Source organism: Somniosus microcephalus, chromosome 2, assembly GCF_052327205.1.
Source record: "Somniosus microcephalus isolate GS21.2 chromosome 2, FLI_Smic_1.0, whole genome shotgun sequence".
In the NCBI taxonomy this organism is placed as follows: Eukaryota; Metazoa; Chordata; class Chondrichthyes; order Squaliformes; family Somniosidae; genus Somniosus; species Somniosus microcephalus.
The window spans coordinates 70259695-70272764 of record NC_140988.1 but is presented as its reverse complement, the minus strand read 5'-3'; the positions used below and the strand labels follow the sequence as shown (position 1 = coordinate 70272764).

The window sequence follows — 13070 nt, the reverse complement described above, 5'->3', positions numbered from 1 at the left end:
GCCTCCAACGCACATGCTCTTACCTCAGAAAAGTCCAGCCATTGTCATTAAACCTGCTGATAAGGGTGGCGCTGTTGTTGTCTGGCGGACCAATCTCTACCTTGCAGAGGCTGAACGCCAACTCTCTGACACCTCCTCCTACCTCCCCTGGACCATGACCCCACTACTGAACATCAAGCCATCATTTCCAAGACTGTCACTGATCTTATCTACTCTGGAAATCTTCCCTCCATGGGCTCCAACCTCATTGTCCACCAACCCCGCAAATTCCGCTCTAGCTCCTTCCGCTCCACGTCTACTCTGACCTTTCTGTCTTCGACCTCTTACACTGTTCCAATGAAGCTCAACGTAAGCTTGAGGAACAAAACCTCATATTTCGATGAGGCACTGTACAGCCTTCTGGACTCAACACTGAGTTTAACAATTTCAGATCCTAACCTTTGCACCCATTTTTTTGGGCGACAGATGTTGATGATTCTGCTTTTCCCATTTACACCTCTTCTAGACCCTTCTTTTGTTTCTTTACTTGTCCCATTACCATCTCCTTTTGCATTGCACCATCACCCCTTTTGTCATTTAATCTTTCCTGCCTTCCACGCTATCACAGACCTTCCCTTTTGTTCTTTCCTCCCCTCCCCCTGCTTCTGTAATTGCTTAAAACCTGTTATGTCTGTTACATTTTCCAGTTCTGATGAAAGATCATCGACCTGAAACGTTAACTCTGTTCCTCTCTACACAGATGCTGCCTGACCTGCTGAGTATTTCCAGCATTTTATGTTTTTATGTCAGATTTCTAGCACCCGCAGTATTTTGCTTTTGTATCTGGTCATTTATCTCATTGCTGTTTGTGGGACCTTGCTGCGCACATTTGGCTGCCACATTTCCTGCATTGCAACATTAACTACACTTCAAAAGTAATTAATTGACTAAAGCGCTTTGAGGTTGTCTTAAAATGTTTAACCTAAAATCCTGGTTCAGAAATCATAAATTTTCTATTTAAATTTGCAAAATAAATGATCAATAATTCATATATTTGAAAATTGCTCTATACTTTATTTTAAACCAGATTTTTATTTTATAAAATATTATGTCACTCCATAATAACTTACATTATTCTAAGCAAATATATACAAATATTTTCCACATACATTTTTCTGGGTTAAAAAATACAGATCAAAATTTACTCTATTTGTAAAGTTAAAAAGCAAAACTTCAGGTTTTTTCATCACTGATGTGTAATGTTCATTTTCCAAATGGTATTGTTTTATTAGGGGGGCTCCAAGGAGGTGGTGGCTCATCATGCAAAATGCTCCTGATTTTCCTTTGCTTCTTTTCATGCTTTTCTTGCTTTTCTTTCTGTTCCTATAAATAATAAATAACAGAAAATTGAGAAATTAGTATTTGTTAAATGATATTACATAAGAACATAGAACATAAGAAATAGGAGCAGGAGCTGGCCACAGGGAAAGTCATCGCAAAAATCCTCAATCGCCGTCTCCCAGTGGCCGAAGAGCTCCTCCCTGAGCCGCAATGCGATTCCGCCCACTAAGGGGCACAATGGATATGATCTTCACCGCACGTCAAATACAAGAGAAATGCAGAGAACAGCACCAACCGCTGTACATGGCCTTCTTTGATCTCACAAAGGCCTTCGACACTGTCAACTGTGATGGATTATGGAGTGTTCTCCTCAAATTCAGCTGACATCAAAGGTTTGTCACCATCCTCCGCCTGCTTCACGATGACATGCAAGCCGTGATCCTGACCAACGGTTCCAGCACAGACCCAATTCACGTATGAACTGGGGTCAAGCAAGGCTGTGTCATCGCACCAACGCCCTTCTCAATCTTCCTTGCTGCAATGCTCCATCTCACCCTCAGTAAGCTCCCCACTGGAGTGGAGCTAATTTACAGAACAAACGGGAAACTGTTCAACCTCCGTCGCCTCCAGTCCAGATCCAAGGACGTCCCATCCTCTGTCATCGAATTACAGTATGCAGACGACGCTCACTCAGAGGTCGAACTCCAAACCATCGTCAACACCTTCACCGAAGTGTACGAGAGCATGGGCCTTACACTAAACATCCGTAAGACAAAGGTCCTCTACCAACTTGCTCCGCCACACAGTACTGCCCCCCGATTATCAAAATCCACGACAAGGCCTTGGACAACGTGGACCACTTTCCATACCTCGGGAGCCTACTGTCAACAAGGGCAGACGTCGATGATGAAGTCCAACACCGCCTTCAGTGTGCCAGTGCAGCCTTCGGTCGCCTACGGAAGAGCGTGTTTGAAGGCCAGGAGCTCAAACCCGGCACTAAGCTCATGATCTACAGTGCAGCAGTGATACCCGCCCTGCTGTATGCCTCAGAGACATGGGCCATGTACAGCAGGCACCTCAAAGCACTGGAGAGGTACCGCCAACGCTGCCTCCGCAAGATCCTGTAAATCCATTGGCTGGATAGGTGCACCTACGTCAGTGTTCTCACTCAGGCCAACATCCCCAGCATCGAAGCTCTGACCACGCTCAATCAGCTCTGATGGATGGGTCGCATTGTCTGCATGCCCAATACGAGACTCCCAAAACAAGCGCTCTACTCGGAGCTCCGGCATGGCAAGAGAGCCCCAGGTGGGCAGAGGAAACGTTTCAAGGACACCCTCAAAGCCTCCTTGAAAAAGTGTAACATCCCCACTGACACCTGGGAATCCCTGGCCCAAGACCGCACAAAGTGGAGGAGAAGCATCCAGGAAGGCGCCGAACAACTCGAGTCTCTTTGCTGGGAGCAAGTGGAAGCCAAGCGCAGGCAGCGCAAGGAGTGCACATCAACCCAAGCACCCCACCCACCCACCCCTTCAACCACCGTCTGCCCCACCTGTGACAGAGACTGTAGGTCCCACATTGGACTCATCAGTCACCTGCAAACTCATTTTTTATGTCACCTCAGTTCCAAGGGACTGCCTAAGAAGAAGAGTATCTCAGCCTTGAATATATTCAATGAATCAGCTTCCACAGCTCTCTGAGGTAAAGAATTTCAAAGATTCATGACCCTCTGAGAGAAGAAATTCCTCCTCATCTCGGTCTTAAATGGGCGGCCCCTTATTCTGAGACTATGCCCCCTCGTTATAGATTCCCCCACGAGGGGAAACATCCTCTCAGCATCTACCCTGTCCAACCCCCTCAGAATCTTATGTTTCAATAAGATCACCTCTCATTCTTCTAAACTCCAATGAGTATAGGCCCAACCTGCTCAACCTTTCCTTATAAGACAACCCTTCCATCCCAGGAATCAACCTAGTGAACCTTCTCTGAACTGCCTCCAATGCAAGTATATCCCTCCTTAAATAAGGGTACCCTCTAGTTTATATTGCCTCTCCTCGTTCTTCCGACCAAAATGTATCACTTCGCACTTTTCTACATTAAATTTCATCTGCCACTTGTCTGCCCATTCCACCAGCCCATCTATGTCCTCTTGAAGTCTTTCACCATCCTCCTCACTGTTCACTATACTTCTAAGTTTTGTGTCATCTGCAAATTTTGAAACTGTGCCATGGGCTTCAACTTTGCTGGCAAGCCTATTATGTGGCACTTTATCAAATGCCTTTTGGAAGTCCATGTACACCACATCAACCACATTGCCCTCATCAACCCTCTCGGTTAGACGGCTAGAGTCTGCCCGAGTCTAGCGGAGCAGTGATTAATTTAATGTTCAGTGTGGCTAGATTCGTAATTGTGCAACTAAGGAATGCTGTTTTATAAAGGGCGAAGAATAAACCTGAAAGAGTATTTCAATATAGACTAAAAGAACATTGTATGGCTTTGTGGATTTATTATTCAGAAAAGAATTTAAGGATGGCATTTTTTGAAGTTCAGTAGATTAATATATGTCATGGGTGACAATTTGAACTTTAATTTCTGAAGCTAATAAATGGTAAAGGAAATAATGACGATGTTGTCAATGTCTTTAAAGATGACTTTAATTTCTGTAGCTAAAAACTGGTGAAGGAATGATTGTATGGTACAAAGGAATGATCACGATGTTGCAAATGTGTTTAATGTTGAATAAATCCAATATTAAAAAATACAAAAAAGCACTGTTGCCTCTGAGTCAGAGGTTATGGGTTCAAAGGAGTTGAACTCACTGGGCTGACACTCCAGTGCAGTGCTGAGGGAGTGCTGCACTGTTGGAGGTGCCATCTTTCGGATGAGATGTTGGTATGAGAAGAGATTGAGTAAACTATGCCTGTAATCTCTAGTATTCAGAAGAATGAGAGGGGGTCTCATTGAAGCATACAAAATTATTACAGGGCTTGATAGGGTGGATGCTGGGAGAATGTTTCCCTTGGCTGGGGAGTCTAGAACCAGGGGCCACAACCTCAGAATAAAGGGTAGGCCATTCAGGGCTGAGATGAGAAGAAATTTCTTCACACAGAGGGTGGTGAATCTTTGGAATTCTCTACCCCAGAGGGCTGTGGAGGCTCAGTCATTGGGTATATTCAAAACAGAAGTTGATAGATTTCTGACTAGTAAGGGCGTCAAGGGATATGGCGATAAGGCCGATGAATGGAGTTGAGGCAGAAGATCAGCCATGATCTCATTGAATGGCGGAGCAGGCTCGAGGGGCTGAATGGCCGACTCCTGCTCCTATTTCTTATGTTCTTATGTTAAACTGAGGCCCCGTCTGCCCTCTCAGGTGTACATAAAATATCCCATCGCACTATTTCAAAAAACAGCAGGAGAGCCTGACCAATCAACATCACTAAAACAGATTATCTCGTCATTACCATATTGCTATTTGTGGGACCTTGCTGTGCGCAATTTGGCTGCCGCATTTCTTACATTACAACAGTGACTACAACTCAAAAGTACTTCATTGGCTGTAAAGCGCTTTGGGATGCCATGAGGTCATGAAAGGCGCTATATAAATGCAAGTCTTTCTTATATACCAGTCACAGAAGTTTCCCATGATAAATTGTAATTTATTTTTCAATGAACAATGGTATAAAGATCATTAATCCTTCAATGTGAACATAAGACGTATCAACACCATGATGTATTCTGACAGTTAGCAAACATAGACACTGACAGCTCAAGAGACTTTAAACTGAATTTAACTGCTCATACATTTAGCACCTTGGAGTGATTTTGAGCGACCAATTTAATCTCAGTTTTCCATTATTACTTAATCAAAACAACAAACTGAATTGGAGTTTTTTAAACTTTCCTCAAAATCTTACCCGCATACACTCCAAATCTTACCAGCCAATTCTCATACATTTTTAATGACATTTCTTCTTTCTCGTATTTCATGTACTCTTCTTCAATTTTCTTCTGTTCTTCCTTTGCATTTTCCTTCATCTTTTGCTTCAATATTACTTTTTTCTTCTCATTCCTTACATTGCCATAAAACAAAGCAGCACAAAGTAATTAAAGTAGTGGTAATAAAACTACATACGATAAACAAAAGTTATGTAAATGAGAAAATAGCTCTGGCAGGCTGAAGAAAAAAAGAGCTAAACAGTGGCACCTTGTTAAAGACACAAAGAACAGATCACCAAAGCAACTTGCAGAACCTGGCTCCAGACCAGCTGAAGACCTACATTAAAGACACTGAAAGAAAACAAATGGACTGTCAATCAAACCTAGGGTTTACTTGAAGAAGCCTACTGTTGGCAAGCAACCGCCCCAGAGGTGTAGTTCAAAAATAAAAGGACTAACATCCTAACCATGTGGAGGAAGGGTTTGCTACCTCACGGATCGCTTTCCACCTGGATGCAGATTTACAGATTGCTTCTGGAATGGCTGACCTGACCACTAGAGAAAACCATTTTCTATACCACAAACCGTGTTCATCAAGATATTTAGAGGACCTTGACAAGCCTGAGCAAAACATGCGTAAATATAAACGTTCGTTAAAGTGTTAGTCTAAAATGGACCTTTGATTTCCAAAAAGGTAAGCATTTGAGAAGTCAGATGGTGTTTTGTTCATTGTTAAAGAAATCCTAAATCGTGCATGAACCGAAGATGTTATTTAATTCAAATGTCTATTTTTTGTCTAGTATATAATAAATGATTGCTTTCTTTACAAATTTCAGGTTTCTGCCTGAAGTTTCTTTTGGTAAAAGAAACCATTAAGTTAAATCCTTTTCACAGCTCATTCTGGGATTGAGTGAGGCCAGGGAGCTAGTTTCTGCAGGCACTAATTCAATAGCCTCGCTTATCAATGCATTGGCCCTGAAATTAGGATCGGGAGCTTGCCGCGCGTGCAAGCCCCCGATGTTCACTTACCCGGCGTGCTGACATTTTAATTCTGGCCCGCATTGCATTTCCTCTCACTGGCCCGCTTGAGGTGCGTGACCCAGCGGCGTACTTAGTGCGATGAGCCGGCTGGGATCACGTGAGCACAGGGCAACCAATGGGAGGTTGCAAAAGCTCATTCATGAGTTTGACAGTAAGAGCTGTCAAACTCATGAAAACTCCTGGCCCCAAAACACTACGTAAACCTGAAAGAAAATTTAAAAAAACATTGCACTACTTAAATGAACCATAAAGAACTCTGAAAAACTATTTTAAACAATAATTTTAAAATTTGAAAAACATTTTTATATAAAAAATCGGGGCTAAAACTAAACTTACCTTACTGTAAATTCTTTAAAAATAACAAACCTGTGGGAAAAAAAATTCTCAATTGTATAATAGACCACTTACCTGTAAAACTAAGTACTTACGTGTAGTTTTTCAATGCGTAAATACCGGAGGCCTTTACACACACGTGCAACTCTCTAAAAATAGAGGAAATCCAAGGAGCACGCGCTGCCCGATACCGCGCACGCATTCAGCCTCTTAACCCCTTGGGTCAGAGGACAGGAAATGCCGGTTTTCAGTGCATGCGCTGTGTATGCTGAAAACTGGCAATTCCTCCGGGCACACGCGTGAGTACCCCGTCCTTACTCACGCGTTGTGCCCGGAATTACTGGGCCATTATTTTTTCTACACCCCAGGGTTGCTGTATCTAGCTTGGTCACTTTTGAGGACCAGACAGATAGTGCAGGAGTCCTGAGTGCATTTCACTCCATAACAGGTCGGGTGAGAGCGATGGGTCCTTTGGGGGAGTACAGCCAGATCTAAGTCCACGGCACCACGAGTGGCTCAGCTGTACAAGGAGGAAAGCAATAGTGATAGGCGATTCAAGTTTTAGGGGAACAGACACACGTTTCTGCGGCCGCAGACGTGATTCCAGGATGGTATGTTGCCTCCCTGGTGCCAGGGTCAAGGACGTCACTGAGCGGCTGCAGAACACTCTGGGGGGAGGGGGAGGGTGAACAGCCAGAGGTCGTGGTCCATATCGGTATCAATGACATAGGTAGAAAGAGGGATGAGGTCCTGCAGGCAGATTTTAGGGAGCTAGGAAAGAGATTATAAAGCAGGACCTCAAAGTAGTAAACTGTGGATTACTCCCGGTGTCACGTGCAAGTGAATATAGAAATAGGAGGATAGAGCAGATGAATGCATAGCTGGAGAAATGGTGCAGGAGGGAGGGCTTTAAATTCCTGGGGCATTGGGACTGATTCTGGGGGAGGTGGGACCTGTACAGGCCGGACGGGTTGTACCTCAACAGAGCCGGGGCCAATATCCTCATGACGGGGTTTGCTAGTGCTGTTGGGGAGTGTTGATACTAATTTGACGGGGGGATGGGCACTAGGATGTAGCATTAGAAAGGAGAAACAAGGTGCACAAAGGATGGGGAGAGACAGATAGCACTAGAATAAGAAATAGTAAGGTATTAGGTGGGGTCAGACTGAGAGAGAATACAAGAAGGTCTAAGATAGGTTTATAGTGCATGTGTGTAAGCACACAAAGTGTGGTAAATAAGGTTGGTGAGCTGCAGGAGCAAATAGCCACATGGGAATATGATGTCATGGCGATAACAGAGACCTGGTTCAAAAAAGGGCAGGATTGGGTTTTAAATATTCCTGGTTATAAGGTGGTCAGGAAAGATAGGGAAGGAAAGAAAGGAGGTGGGGTGGCAGCATTGATTTAGGAGAATATTACAGTGCTGGAGAGAGAGGATGTCATAGAGGGGTCAAGGACAGAATCTATTTGGTTAAAGTTAAGAAACAATAGGCGTGCCATTACACTGCTAGGTGTATTCTGTAGACCACCAACTAGTGGGAAGGCTATAGAGGAGCAAATTTGCAGAGAAATTACAGAGAGTCATAGAGTCATAGAGTTTTACAGCACAGAAAGAGGCCCTTCGGCCCATCGTGTCCGCGCCGCCCATCCACCCCTGTCCTGTCTAATCCCATTTTCCAGCATTTGGTCCATAGCCTTGTATGCAATGGCATTTCAAGTGCTCATCCAAATGCTTCTTGAATGTTGTGAGGGTTCCTGCCTCTACCACCCTTTCAGGCAGTGAGTTCCAGATTCCAACCACCCTCTGGGTGAAAAAGTTCCTCCTCAAATCCCCTCTAAATCTCCTGCCCCTTACCCTGAATCTATGCCCCCTTGTTATTGACCCCCCTACTAAGGGGAAAAGTTCCTCTTTATCTACCCTATCTATGCCCCTCATCATTTTGTACACCTCAATCAGGTCCCCCCTCAGCCTTCTTTGCTCCAAGGAAAACAACCCCAGCCTGTTTAGTCTTTCTTCATAGCTGAGGCGCTCCATCCCAGGTAACATCCTGGTGAATCTTCTCTGCACCCTCTCCAAAGCAATCACATCCTTCCTATAGTGAGGTGACCAGAACTGCACACAGTACTCCAGCTGTGGCCTCACCAGCGTTTTGTACAGCTCCATCATAACCTCCCTGCTCTTATATTCTATGCCTCGGCTAATGAAGGCAAGTATCCCATATGCCTTTTTAACCACCTTATCTACCTGTTCCGCTGCCTTCAGGGATCTATGTACATGTACACCAAGGTCCCTCTGACCCTCTGTACTTCCTAGGGTCCTACCACTCATTGTGTATTCCCTTGCCTTATTTGTCCGTCCAAAATGCATCACCTCGCACTTTTCAGGGTTAAATTCCATTTGCCACTTTTCCGCCCATCTGACCAACCCGTTTATATCGTCCTGTAGCCTGAGGCTTTCCTCCTCGCAATTTACCACCCCACCAATTTTCATGTCATCTGCGAACTTACTGATCATACCTTTTACATTCTCATCCAAATCATTTATGTAGATCACAAACAACAAGGGACCCAGCACCGATCCCTGAGGTACCCCACTGGACACAGGCTTCCAGTCACAAAAGCAACCTTCGACCATCACCCTCTGCCTCCTGCCACTCAGCCAGTTTAGGATCCAACGCGCCAAGGCACCCTGGATCCCATGGGCTCTTACCTTCTTGACCAGTCTCCTATGCGGGACTTTGTCAAAAGCTTTACTGAAGTCCATGTAAACCACATCCACAGCATTTCCCTCATCCACCCCCATAGTCACCCCCTCGAAAAATTCAATCAGATTTGTCAGACATGATTTACCCTTGACAAAGCCATGCTGACTATCCCCGATTAATCCTTGCCTCTCCAAGTGGAGACTAATTTTGTCCCTCAGAATTTTTTCCAATAATTTCCCTACCACAGATGTTAGGCTCACTGGCCTGTAATTCCCTGGTTTATCCCTGCTACCCTTCTTGTATAATGGTACTACATTAGCTGTTCTCCAGTCCTCTGGTACATCCCCTGTGGCCAGAGAGGTTCTGAAAATTTGTGTCAGAGCCCCTGCAATCTCCTCCTTTGCCTCCCACAGCAGCCTGGGATACATCTCGTCCGGGCCTGGGGATTTATCCACTTTTTGGCCTGCTAAAACCGCTAGCACCTCCTCCCTCTCGATGCTAATATGTTCAAGTATGTCACAGTCCCCTTGCCCGATTTCTATGTCTGCATCGTCTCTCTCCATAGTGAACACAGATGCAAAAAATTCATTTAAAACCCCGCCTACATCATCTGGCTCTACACACAGATTGCCACTTTGGTCCCTAATGGGCCCTACCCTTTCCCTGGTTATCCTCTTGCCCTTAATATACTTATAAAACATCTTAGGATTTTCCTTTATTTTGCTCGCCAGTGTTATTTCATGGCCCCTCCTCGCCCTCCTAATTTCTTTTTTAAGTATGCCCCTTGTAAGATTCGCAATTTTCAGCAAAAATCACGCAAGAAAACTGGATAAAATTAAGACTGTTTATTGACCAAAGTAAGCTTGCACAGAAAAACCTTTGATAAAAGGGCATACAAAATGGCCGCCAGGCCCCGTGATCAGTTTATGAACCATTTTATTTCTGTTACTGCAAGCCAGACAGGCTTGTGGATTGAAGACAGTGAGCCCACGAAAGCCAGTCTCTGGGAACCAAAACTCAGAGCAACAGCATACATATTCAATGGATTATAAGTACAGGATGCGGCCAATCAAGATATGGGCGGACAATGTAAAAACACTTATACCCATTTATCGTACAAAGGAAAAACCGTTTAGCAGCCATCAAGGAAAATGTCCGGACCGATCAATATGCGAACCGAGCCACGGTGACAATGCAAAAGACATTGAAAGACATTATCAGCCAGGAAGGCCAGTTTAAGTTATCACCGGCTCCGTTACAAGACAAAGCGCCCCTGCAGAGATTTCTGCCCGCCAAAATTAATACAAAGACAGGACTATGATTTGGCGGGAGATAAGACTGTCCCAAAAGAGTATAACTATGGATTGAAAGTCCATCTAAGTTACTTCGGACTCCGGGTTGCTTGAACAACTTCTTCTTCACTGCCACGGCTTCTTGTTGGGCGACTTCAGGCTTCCATTTCTTCAAGAACTTTCTTCTACGAGGAACGAACGAAGGGTGGACGGTGCCCGGATCGGCGCCTCTTCCACTTCGGCAGATCGATGAAAACGTTTTCGTTTTTTTTTTAAAGACGGACGGTTTCGGTAAAAGGACAACGTGGTCGGTGTTCAGCCAAAACAAGGCTCGGCCACGACGAGAAGACGACGAGGGTGGCCCGGGTACTGGGGTCGGGAGATCATCGACGACCCAGGCCGACGGAGAAGAAACCCTCTGGAGAACCGGCGATCGATGCCACAAGATTCTCCCAAGTGCATAGCCTGCATCTGGGTCTGCTTCATGAACCCAAATTGACTTGGTGGATCTCAACCTTAACGAGCACTCATCGAGGCTGGGTCTACCCCACCGCCTCGAGGGAGGAGAGAATATCGACTGCGCCAGAAGTTTCCAAATCCACGTGACGACGGAAAGCGGTGCCAAAAAGGCTGCGAACCCCCTTTCTCGCGATTTCGAGAGTGGTGAGCATGATCCCAAGTTCCCCAGGTCGAAACTTAGTTTAGGTATAGGGGAGGGAGTTAAGGGAAATCGTAATGTGTTTCCCCTTTTTCGATGTGCCGTGTGTTCCCCATTTCCATAGAGTCAAGTTCATAAATTTGTGCATGATTGTAGTAACTTTAATCTGTGCCTATGACATGTATTTTGTAATGCTTCAAACTGTTTAAAAATAAAAGCATCCATTTCGTGCTATTCAACCTGGTCTATTGAGTTCTTTCTCTGCACTACTGTTCTCTGCACCTAAGTCCAAGGTCTAGAACCGTAGGGGGGAGTGGGTCGAACCACTCCAGGGTAATTATTGCACGAAGCCTGGCAGGAGACCAGAAAGAGCAAGAGAAACCCCCTACAGAAATGGCGACCACGGCAGGACCTTGGCAGCAGGAAAGTAGTGTGTTAGATCAAGATCTGAATAGACGAAATGTGATGGATGAAAGAATAGCAGATTATGTTTTCGGAAAAGTCAACCTCACAAAACAATGGATATCTGATCTACTAAGGGATAGGTGCCCGCTAGACGCAGCCATCAAGTGGACAGCGGGTAGAGAGCATAAGAAATCTGTAGAAAAGGCGGTCTGGCTGATGTGCTACAAGAAGCAAGTCCAGCTTTTGGACCAGGTAGTTGCAGCACAGACAGTCCAGATCAACGGCTTGCTTAAAGGCGTGGAGGAAAAGGTTGCGGGAGGTCAAAAACTGATTGAATCGCTTGACGCGCTGAACCAGGAACGCCGCTCTGTAATTCGCGGCCACGAAACCCGGGTAGAATATTTAAAATGTCAGGTCGTGGAGGTCAAGGCCAGTGAAGGTAGAATGAGAGAGAGGTGTTCCCGTCTAGCCAAACAAGTAGATGCCCAAGAGGAAAAGCTCCTGGGAGCCAGGGCAGCATATAAAATGGCCATGGAGGATAGATCTGAGAACACCGACCACAGCACTTGCCGCCGGGAGCTAGAGGACCTGAGAAAGGCCCTAGCGAAGGCAAACGGGTTGGTGTGTCTCATAAATCCACCAGCGAGTCAGCTGTTGCTAGCCAAGGAATCCAAAAGACCGATTCCACAAGAGGCAGTTGGGGTACCAACCCCCGAACCTTCTGCGCCTCCTGCCTATGAGGAGTCTTGGACTCCGGGACAGGAGACGGAGACGGTAGAGGAAAAGAGCCCTGAGGTAGAGCAACCCCAGACAGTAGAGTCGGGGTCGGCGCCAATGTGTCCAACGAGACACCGGAGGATCGGTCCAAATGAAGAAAATGGCGATGACGGACCCCTTGAGAGTCAGATCATAATGCCTCATAGCGCACGACAGCTAAGAGAGATGATAAGTCACATCCCAAAACTCTCCGAGTCAGGAGATCCCTCCGTGCATTTCAGGGACGTGGAGCAGACCGCAGCAGTCAATGACTGCGACGGGGTTGAACAGTCTAAAATGCTGCTGTTCTCCCTGGACAGTTCGCTCCTCCAGTGTCTCCCTGACGAGAGCAAGAGAGGGCACAGGGACTATGAGTTGCTACGGGATGAGATTCTGGAGATCATGGGAGAGGGGGACGGAACTCCGTTCCTCCGTTTAGAAAAGACAGTGCAGCTAGAGGGAGAACCCCCACGGGTTTTCGCCGACAGGTTGTGGCCAGTGTATCGGCGCAGCTGCCCGGGCGGGCCGGCCCGGGCCGGGCTGGATGGCGAACAAAGGGCTCACTGGCTTCGGTGCCTGGTAGCAGGTTGCCTGCCAGTAGTGAAGGAACAGGCCAAAGCATGG

General features: G+C 45.9%; 1 protein-coding gene across 4 annotated transcripts in view; it reads right to left on the bottom strand.

Annotated features, from left to right (window-relative positions):
* Nucleotides 1-1036: 1036 nt before the first annotated feature.
* map9 (microtubule-associated protein 9) overlaps nucleotides 1037-13070 on the bottom strand; it is a 528899-nt gene continuing 516865 nt past the window's right edge. For all 4 annotated transcript variants that reach the window (XM_086010251.1, XM_086010242.1, XM_086010257.1 and 1 more), the window contains 2 exons: nucleotides 5257-5389; nucleotides 1037-1362 (listed from right to left, as the gene is read on the bottom strand). In XM_086010251.1, the coding sequence (XP_085866377.1) occupies nucleotides 1243-1362; nucleotides 5257-5389 (253 nt within the window). In that variant the 3' untranslated portion in view covers nucleotides 1037-1242. The remainder of the gene's footprint in view (nucleotides 1363-5256; nucleotides 5390-13070) is intronic.